General features: G+C 39.2%; 1 protein-coding gene across 2 annotated transcripts in view; it reads left to right on the forward strand.

The window, feature by feature from the left end:
• LOC140323366 (hepatitis A virus cellular receptor 1 homolog) overlaps nt 1-5,184 on the forward strand; it is a gene marked incomplete in the record, with an annotated part of 9,108 nt that extends 3,924 nt beyond the window's left edge. The window contains 6 exon segments of one of the 2 annotated variants that reach the window (XM_072400368.1): nt 1-277; nt 1,825-1,881; nt 2,509-2,594; nt 3,446-3,566; nt 4,386-4,422; nt 4,943-5,184. In XM_072400368.1, coding sequence (XP_072256469.1) covers nt 1-277; nt 1,825-1,881; nt 2,509-2,594; nt 3,446-3,566; nt 4,386-4,422; nt 4,943-5,018 — 654 coding nt within the window. 2 annotated transcript variants of the gene reach the window in all.
• Between the last annotated feature and the right edge of the window lie 5,950 nt (nt 5,185-11,134).

The raw sequence follows: 11,134 nt of genomic DNA on the forward strand, positions 1-11,134 counted from the left end.
ATTTACTCCATAAAACACGGCACAACCTCCATGTGCTGGGGACGAGGCAAATGTCCAAGGTCTCGATGTAACAATCAAATTATTGAGACAGACGGCAGCAGTGTAACCTGGAGGCAATCTGAGAAATACCAATTACTGGGCAACATAAAACAAGGCAATGTATCAATGACTATTAGTAATTTAAGTAAAAAGGATGAAGACACATACTGCTGCAGAGTGGAGATCCCTGGATTGTTTAATGATGAAAGACATGACATATTTGTGAGAGTACATGAAGGTAAATCTGATCAGATAGATCAAGAAATACAAACATATTCAAAATTGTGAGTTTGATTTTATGTTTTTATAATGGGCTGTACTATATCTCTCAATGTATAGTACAATGAGTTACTGTCAAAGACAAGTATAGTACGGCTCAGCAAATTCAGTCATAGGTTGCTGACAGCTGTCATTGTCTGGGGACTGCTTTACCTTTCAATAACTGAGCAACAGAGAAAAACAACCATCATATATCCCTTCAGAAAGCAAGTCATGTGTATGTAATGAGTTATCATTTTTAATAAACAGTATTTATATAGCGCCAACATATTAAGCAGTGCTGTACATTACATATGAGTTGCAAGTGACAGATACAATCACTGACATAAGAGGGGGAGAGGACCCTGCCCAGAATATATAATACGTTACTATGTCAGTAAAAGATATAGTAGGACTTAATCTGGCCAGCAGCGATGGCAGTTGTCATCGTCCAATGGATGGATAGGTTGAGCACTACTAAATCTGTAAACGACAGGTATATAGCACTGTCATATGCCAGATCAGAACACAGATTTGGAATTCCAATTCAAGGTCAAAATAACTCCAGAATTGACTTTGATTACCACTAGCAGCACTTTATTTATCAATTAATAATTTAAACAGTCAACAATACCTTATCATATATATTGACTTCCACCAAGAGATCATGCCCTGGTATAAATAACCCACCAAATTGAAACCACCATTTTTAGACAATTGCAAGTTTTTCTTGGCTCCCTACAGACCTAAAAACCACCACAGACACCACAAATTGGCAATGCCCGGGTTTCACAAACAAAGACAAAATTGATAACAGGTTATATTTACCTATAAGGTTTCTGAGCTGCTCAGTCCAGTCATTGAAATTAAATAGTTTTACCTAGACTTGTGTTCTTCTTTAAATCAATAAAAACATTGGTCATTTGTATATATTAGTTATATTATTATGTAATATATTAGTAATATAGTAATTAATATAAATTGTAAATGAATACTTATCTGCAAACTTCTACGTGGCAAAATAAATTAGAACTGGATGAATTTGTTCATCCAGTTTCTAATCCAGGCACCTTCACCAAAAAAAGATTTTAATTTGTTGTGCACAGTTCTAGATATTGTTTTCGTGTTAGTAGATGTACAATCATCATTTTTATATGTATGGAGCTGCCATATTTGACTTACCTCTGAAAATACTAACTGTCTGATTGTCTATGGCTTCATTACTTTCAGAGACTCTTTCTTGCTCAAGTATGATGATCAGAAAAGTCAGAGGAAACTCCTGATTTCCATACTTATCCTAGGTCAGTTATTCATAATATTGAAGCCATTGGATCATCTTGACAGCTAGGAGGTCAGCAGTCGCAGCTTCTCTATATTTACTTGGTACAGGCTTTTTTGAAAACGTGGTATAACTGAAGTGTATAATTAAAAGTATATGTATATGTCCTAAAAATTCTAATACATAAAACAAGATTTTGTATGACTGTTATGATAGTTTTAATCTTTTTTTTTAAATCTGTTTAACAGAACCAAAGAGCCCCAAACCTGCAACCACTACCAGGTCCCAGAGTAGTATCACACATGGTACGTTTTTGTGTCTCGTACCAGTTTTATGCTTCTTAACGCTGAACTCCAGGGTAACAGTTAAAAACAAATGCTAATATGATCTGTCAAATAATTTTTTTTTGTCCAGACAGTCCAAGGACTTAACCAATTTTTCTGTGATAATAACATAAGAACATAAAAGAAAAGTATACTGCTTACACCTATTCTTCTTCTAAAATGTGCATTATGATGATATGTCATTAACAGGTGTATAGCCAGTCTGAGGGTGATCTTAATGATATGAGGGAGGAAACGAGTGCTTGGAGAAAACTGATGCAAAAATAGGAGGATTATCAATGCAGAAAGTGTTCTGGCCAAGATTCAAACCCAGGACCCTAGTGTTGCAGACATGTATATTTATTTATATTCGCATATGAAAGATCTCCCTACAGTGTGTTTCTGTACATCAGACTGGACTGCCAGCACCCTTGTTGGCAAATAGTATAAACCTATGAAAATAGGACAGAAAAGACAATTGAAAAAAAAAGAAGTAGAAGGGAAATTTAAGCACTCGTCATATTGTAATATGTTAATAACAGTCATATTTAATTTATTTAATAATAACTTATTTCCTCTTGTTTTGTCACCTAAATTTTTTCTTTGTAGGTATAAACTATGAACACACAGACTACAGGAAAACCACCAGAACACAATTTTCTGCAATGATTTCAGGAACCTCAAACAGAAAAGAGGTTGGTACATGTGCAGAAATCTGTACTGCTCGTACATGCTTTAACAATGATTTCCCATTTAGGAATGCCCATTTAGGATAACTAATTTTACACTAATTAATTCTAATTTCCCCCTCCCCCTCACTCTAGTTACACCCCTTTTTAATTACCTAAAATGAGAGGTTGGCCTGTCGTAGAGCTGCAGTCTACTTTAGACAGGACTAGGCAGGAGTATCCTTTTCTGAGCTATTCTTAGGCTATGTTCTGACTGGCAGTAAGGCTTGGTTGTTGTGTGGTTACTAGTCGTGCATCTAACCTGCTGTTGCCCATAGGGAATGAATCGGAGTGGAAAGAAGCAGTTCAGTAATGCCAGCTGCAGCTTACCAAAAAAAGATCAAAAGCTGGTTCAGGTGGCCGAGCACCTGGCAAGGTGCCAACCACTGGGACCCGTGTGACAATGCCCATTACTACTGACAGTGAATATAGCCTAACTGGTGTGTTAACATACTGAAGTTAGGGATGTTCAGATTATGTTTTATAAGCAAGTAAAGGGTGTGCAGAAGTATATGCTATGGGTTAATTAGGTCTTAGGTGGCCAACAGTGGGTGGAACCATCTTACAATGGTTCTGTTGCCTCTGCCCTTGAAGTCAAATGGACCAACTATTTGTTTATTCTACTTTAGAGACCTTTTTATCAAAGGGAGTTTGACACTTTATCATGGCTACCACACTTCTACTTAACTTGGAATTTGTGTAAGGGCAATGGCACTTGAAGTGATGTTTTACTGTATTAGAGATATAGGTATACTTATGATGCCAGGATGTGTATTATAAGTATTTTTTTATAATTAAATTGACATGTCTTTCAGCAGATCACAGACGTAGAGGAAGAGGAAGAAGCCACACTGGATGGTGACAATGTTAACTCAATTATTTATGGAGTTGTGGTCCTTATCATTCTCTTGGTGTCCATGATGATACTTTTTTCTATTTGTAAGTGTCTCATTCTGCTATGTCACTGTATTGGTTGATCATATGACCTCCAACTTTAAGCCAAAAACAGTAGTACCCTGGTTATCCGGAACTCAGATAACTGGAAAATTCAGATAAATGGTACCCGACAGCTCCGCTTTCTTGATTGCTCCAGCAGCCCCAGCGGAGCTGTGGCATGTGTTCTGCATCCAAGAACACATACCACAGCTCCGCTAGGGCTGCGGTAGCAATCAGAAGAGCGGAGCTGTCAGGAGAGCAGAGCTCCGCTGATTGCTCCATTGTGTGATTGGCCCAGAAAAGGGAAACCCTGATGACGGCTCAAGCGTCATCAAGGGTTTCCCTTTTCTCAGCCATACAGCACTAGAGGTAAATGGGGACAAGTTTCCCCATTCAGGTCTAGTGCTGAATGGCTAAGAAACTTCATTTTCAGAGTAACCACAGTTAACAACAAACTACACTTATCTGGAATCGGCCATTCCCTGTGGGTGCCGGATAACCAAGCTTGTACTGTAGTAAAAATCAAAATGATGACAAATACTTTTAAGGTCAGGAGCCTTTCTGATAGGGGTCTTCTGATTACAAGGCTGCCTGAAAAGACATTTTATACTGTATAACAGATGTGAGTCTAGCTGTGTGCATTTACTTCTGATTCAGGGACAATAATTAACACAGTGTATTCCTATGTAATTTGTAATACTAAAGTAAAAAAATAAAATGACACTTTTTTTAAGGACAGCATGTTATAAAGTTTCTTTTCCCTTTAGGTATTAGGACTTTACCAATTGAATATTTACTAATCAAATTTCTGTGTTGTTTTAGGGAAGTTCCAAAAAATGAAAAATAAAAACAAATCCAGGTACGTCAATACATCAAATTTCACATTGTATACAGCACCTTACAAGAAAACGTAGCTTGGAGGCAACTCGTTTTTGCTTCATGACTTGTAATATTAAATGGTAAACACAAGTTATTGATATCATGAAAATACAAGTTTATGACATAAAAGATAATCAGTTGTTGGGCACATTTTCTAGGCTTGGTAATGCTGACCTCTGATGATTAAAACTGATCTCCAGGCAAGCAAAGATTAAATACAAATACTTTACTACACACCATTTTTTTTTTACAGCTTAGAGGGAGGTCAGACATGTCTTAACCTGATCATAAATGTGGGCACAGTGTACCTGCATTTGCCCATTTACAAAAGACACAATAAGTTTAATAAAGTAAAATAAGGGATCTTCCTGACTTTACAACAGTTGTTTTGTATACTTTATAAAACTGGTGGGTCACTTGTTTAACACTTATTGTTCTTTAATTTCTGGGGTGAAAGGAAGAGGTTGTTGAATCAACGTTTCCTAATTTGTGTCTTGCAGGAATACAGAACTGCCAGGACTGGAAGGTTTGGATGCAACACAAACACAGGCAGAGCAGAATATTTACACATTATAGTATATGCCATTTTGTATATAATTTATAACTATTGCTTTATTTCTATCAATTATGCATACATTGCTAATTCTTCTTTCTGGTTTGTGAATACTTTTAATTCTGCAAATCTTTTAACTCTTAGAAATCTGACTTAAAATATTTAATAAAACACAAAAACAAAGTTAAAGTTTGCCTTTCTTTTACTTCAATAAGCCAAAAACATCTTTGTGCTGCTTTCTCAAATTCTCACTTTAACGCTAAGGGCTGCACATCTTTGATATCAGGAATAAGTCACGGCAAATGCTGTTCTGATGTTTCTTTCTAAAGAAATCCTAATGGTTCCATCCTGGGGCCAATGTCATCTTTCCAACTTATTCCCAGCTTCAGCAATTTGAGCCATCTTGATTGGCCTGTGCATGAAATGTATATTGCGTTCTGAAGGCAGAACTATATCACAATAGACATAGTATATCTTGACCAAAGTAGCTCAAAGGTCCCCAGATATCTTGCCAGAGGTTGGGCTAAGTTGTCACCCTTCAAGTCAAAGTCAAGTCCCAAATCACTGACATCAAGTCCCAAGTCAAGTCTCAGGTCACCAAGAATTCTTCCAAGTGGAGTCCCAAGTCAAGTCACTTCATTTATCAAGCAGTTTGCAACTCAGACTTAGTCTGTTATAATGCCTTCCTCCCCGCATTCCTTGAAATTCTAAGTCCACTAAGTTCGGCTTTCTCTGCTGACAGCTGAAGGGGACGGGGAGGAAGGTAGTGAGGCTTCGTTAAACACTGCCTTCCTCCCTGTCCCCTTCAGCTGTCAGAGGAGAAAGCCGTGAATGCAAGGAAGGTGGTGTTACAGAAGACTCACTGTAAGACAAGTTGCAAGTTGCTGGACAAAACCCCCAAGTCGAGTTGCAAGTTGTTTATTGGGAGACCTAAGTCAGACTCAAGTCCAAGTCACACAATTTGAGTTCCAACCTCTGTATCCTGCTTCCCTTCTTGCTGCTGCCCAACTTCCCAACTCACATACATCCCTCATGAAAGGCATCAGATGACATAATTGTCAATTCTAAATACCATACCAAAACGATAAATAACCATAACATCAAACATTATACAGATCCACAAACCATGTCAGATTTCTCTGAAAGCAGGGGGAGAAACCATGGGATCCACCACAGCCAGAACACTTATGTTTGTCAGTTTCTGCCAAATTTATAGTTTCCCTCATTGAATTGCCAGCAAAAACCCTTTTTTTGAGAGCCATTGATCCAGAGAGGAAGAAACCATCGGAAACTGTTGACTACATTCCCAAGCTGATGTCATCAAGTCACAAATTGACATTATTGTGACCCTGATATATCAGGCTCCCTGTGGCTTTCCCTGATGAAACAGCTCATCACACTGCAGCCAAGCAAAGGCAGAGCAATGTTCCAACATCTGTCACCCACTACACTTGTGAGGATTGGAAAAGCTTCCAATCAATTGGAAAACATGCAGGAAATAAAGGGCTGGTGCCTATTGTCCTCCTCCTTCCTGCCTTCTCAGAGTTGAATCCTATCTTAATTGAAATATTCACTCACATACATTACCTAGTCAAATCCACCAGTCTTTTTTTATCTGCCCCATTCTGGTCCACCCTGACATCAAGACATCTCTTCTGCAGTGGCTGGAGATGTTTTGTTGCAAGCAAATTCTTTCTGTGAACTGGGTTTCTGTGGATCCTTCAGCAAAAAGTTCTTGCCAGCTAAATATTTTTTGAGAACCGAGAGCTTCCAGCTCCAAATAACCACTGAAGATTGGTAGCATCGTATAGAGGGAACATTTTGCCCTGTTACCATTTTATACAGATCACATCTCCAGTCAACAGAGACTCAATCCAAAGGCTCTCTTCTTTTGCAGATTTTATTTTATGCTTTCTTTTCACATTGAAGATAAGAATACAAAAGCTGGGTAAGTAAGCAAGCAAGCATTGCTGGCAGAAAATATTATGTTGGGGTCACTCCTCTAAGCCTGAAAGATTAGAACAAGGTTTTTAAATTTATTTGCACTAACTACTGGTGGCCCAAACTCAGAAAGACATCTTTAATGATTTGGGTTCCTGTTCCATTTGTACTTGGTCACATATATATGTGAGGCCACCTTTCTCCTCGCCTACCTCTAAAAAAATCCATCTTTATACGCAGGATATAACTTGCCAGGTTACTTTAAAAAGGAATGAAGTCTCTTTTTTTTATTTGCTGACCGGCAGGGATTTTATTACAAAAGGGAATACGTAAGACTGAAAGTGTAAAAAAAAAAAAGCCTGTCCATCAGCAATTTTTTAAGCACAAGATTGTTTCTCTGCATCAAGAGGAAGTAACTCTCTGGACTTAAAAAAGGAAAGAAGCTTCAGCTGACGGAGGGGGAAAGTGGGTGACTTTAGGTCAGGGAAAAGAGGAACCAGATAACTGTACAATGAAAGAAAGGCTATTCATTTGAATTCACTTGAATCTTTGAAGGGAATAAAATCATTTGGTTCTTTTCAGGAAAAACATATTCTACCAAGCCCCACAACAGGTACAAACCAATAGATATGCTCACCAATCTATTACTAGACTTTGAATTATTCTTTATATTCATAGAAGCAGCAGTGAGATCCTTGGTAAAGTACCTAACAGGCAGCTGCTGCCTAATGTGTACTAAAAAATAGACACATTGGGATTATGACTTCTTTCTTCCTCATCTTCAGTTAAAATTTTTTTGCCATTTTATTTAGTTTTTGGGGCTAACAACTTAACGCTGAAAATCTTTCCTGGCACACCAATTTCCTTTAGTGAAATGGCAGATTGTGATCTGGTTGTTCCAAAGACAGGGAGCGGGGAGGGATTTTTTGGGACCACACATAGCAAAAAAAACCCCACAAACTGACCATTCTCCACTCCAATCTAAAAACTACAAATACATTTTGGATGCAGCTCCTAAACTGTCCGGAAGTGTCTAGGAAGGGTCATATCATTTACACATAAAGGATACAAAGCATTTCCACTATGCAGTAGATACCTTATATACTCGAGTGTATGTCGATCCGAGTATAATTCAAGGTACCTATTTTTATCTTGGAAAACAGGAAAAATTATTATAGTATAAGCCACGGGTGGGAAATGCTGCAGCTACTGGCAAGTTTCAATATTCAAAATAAATATAAAAAAAAATTGCATAATACAGTCATTACATCCATAATACAGTAAACAAATACCATAGTGAGAATTTAGTGGTTAGATAGGTATACTACCTACCGTACCTAACCATTAAATTCTCTCTAGTGTCAGTGTAGTGCAGGCAGGGCTGTAGGGATAGCTGTAGGGTCAAACAGTATTAATCTGATGTAATACAATGTTGTATGATAATCAAATTGCACTGTAGCGGTATTTACTACCGCTCGTACTCTTGAATTTGGCGTCTGAGTTACGGCCTGTAGCCGCCGTAACTCCAGCATAACTCCTGCATACTCCTGCCGTCTTTCTGTACTCCTGCCGTCTTTCTGGCTATTGCGGCCAGCGTATTTCTGCTGCAGCCTGATGACATTGTCATCAGGGGATGGAAACTGCTGGATGCAGCTGCCGGATTGATCGGGGGTACATTACATTATTGTGTCATTATTGCGGGGGTTTGCGGAGGCAGGAGCAGGAATCGGCTGGCAGAGGGTGCTTTTCTGGAGGGACCCATGCACCTGACTGGAGTATAAGCCGAGGGTGACTTTCTCAGCACATTTTGGATGCTGAAAAAATTGGCTTATACTGGGGTATTTACGGTATAAACATTCTGAGAATTTTGGATTCTCAATAACTTGTACAAAGTCCAACCAGTGATATGTACTTACTGGGGGGGCAGTTTCATGGTTTCCATATCTGTCTAGTAGAATTTGATATCTAGTGACAGAGATTACTGCATAAGAATCACTATGTTCCTAACCCACTCACCATACACTATGATTGCTGCTTGATATTCAGGTTTGGAAAAAATTCAGGTGATTTTTTAGGATCTCAGGAAAATCACCAAATATCTCACAAATTTTGGGTGAATATGGGTTGAAGAAGGATGTGTGCAACAGGGCTAAGGAACTATTTTACATGGCTTGGAGTGCAATATTTAAACCTTCTCTACTTCCCCTATATTATTATGACCATTTATTGATTAGAAGTTAAAGAAAGTTAAAAAAGCTAGAAACATAAATGGACTTCTTATGAGGCATGTACCACCATTATCAAAAGGTACCTTGGTTAAAAGCTACCTTGTGGAACCCCATATGCATTCCAATGTTACATTTCAATAGAACCACGCTTGGGCAACAGCACCAACAAGCTTTAACAGTAAAACAAAAGGCTTCGGGCTTCAGAGGAAGGAAACCATGTAGAGTTCTTCCAAAAAAGAGGGAGTGACCCATGGAGCAGTCTTCCTAAAATATTAATATACAGGTTGACGGCTATCGATAATCTGGATCTTTAGGTTTTCTGGCATGGATTTTGGAGCGCATTTTTAAATTTACACAGTTTTCTGGAGGTGCTGTTTATGTTTTGATGGGGCTGTACTCCAGAATCAGTTGTTAGATCTTGCTTTTCCTCCACAAATTGAAGCTGTTCCCATTGGTGAGGATGCTGTTACTGTCAGTCATGAAGATGATCATCCTGACAGCCCATCTGCTATTTAGCTTCCTTTTTGAGGGTACATGTTAGGAGATGCTCATCTGGCCGAGGACTCCGCGCTGTGTGCCATCACAATATAAAATACTGTTTATTCTGTCTGGAGATGTCATTTGCAGCAGCCAGGAGAACCAAGATAGCAGCAGCCCCTGCTTCCCTTTAGCTGTGCAGCCTGATGGATTTATGGCATCCCCAGCATCCATTGTTAGGCTGTGCACAGATGAAGGGTGATCAGCTACTGACTCATCATCACTGCATCATGGAGGAAGACCTTGTGAGTAGAGGAGTACTGAGTAGAGGCCTCATTACGTCACAGTCAAGTGATAAGGATGGGAAAGTTCGCCAGTCCTTCAGAATTCTGGTACCGAAGAATAAAACAGGAGCGCTCCCCTTGCAGAAATTTGTGGACCAATACCTAATGGAAAAAGTGAAAAAGGTATCTACTGCCTACATTCATTAGGTCATTATATTCTGTCACTTACTGGAATGGCTGCTTGCAATAATCTGCACAATAATCTGAAAAAACAGCTAGAAAATGAGGACTTTGATGGCTGGGAGTTTGTACTTTTGCACTCACTGGAGGAAGTATTAATAACAACCCATTTTTATTATCCATTTGTAAAAGAAGCTGACATTAGAACCTTCCACCATAATTACTGTTCCTCTGTATCTGAGCCCAAGAAAGTTTACAATGTTTGTGATATATGGAGTGACAAAATTCAGTATAGAATCAAGTTCATGTCTGACCCTGGGGGGATTGGGGGCTTGAAACACCCTCCCTTCTCTTTTGCCCTGGGGCGGGAACGAGGTTCGCTGTTTTATCCTGGGGTGCCAGTTTTTGAGGAGGAAGAGATGGAAGCTTTACCAAGCAGTCCTGAAGTTGTTCTAGATGGGAAAATAAGACCAGTGGAGGAGTCTGCAGGGACTGACCCCCCAGACACTTGGACAAAGGAGGACCAGGCACGAGTCTCGGTCCAATTTGGACGAGGAAAAACAACAGTAAAGCGCAGCTTCAGTGAAAAGTCTGCTGCAGTTGGCGTATCGGCACAGGTTGAGGACCAGGAACCTTATTCAGGCCTCATTGAGGAGTTGACCATACTGAGTCAACCGGTTCCACTATCTGCAGGAATTCCACCTTTAACCAGCTCAGACGAGGAACTGTTCAGTCCAGCACTCAGTGTCCGTATAGAGTCCCACCACTCTGAAAATGGCGGAGTTTAAAATGTGTTCCCTGAATGTCAGGGGTCTGAAAAGCTCTGTACAGAAGGCAGCATTATTTAGCTATTTAAGTGGCATTAACTGTGAAATTTTTGTGTTTAGGAGTGCAAATTAGACCACCACCCAAACTACGAATAACAATCTTGGACTCACAGCCCTTCAGTATGGTCAGGGTACAATGGAAATTCAGCTAGAGGTATTGGTATCCTTGCAAAAGGGGAACAAATTAACCTTTTCATCATTT

The sequence above is a fragment of the Pyxicephalus adspersus genome, chromosome 2, assembly GCF_032062135.1.
Source record: "Pyxicephalus adspersus chromosome 2, UCB_Pads_2.0, whole genome shotgun sequence".
Lineage (NCBI taxonomy): Eukaryota > Metazoa > Chordata > Amphibia > Anura > Pyxicephalidae > Pyxicephalus > Pyxicephalus adspersus.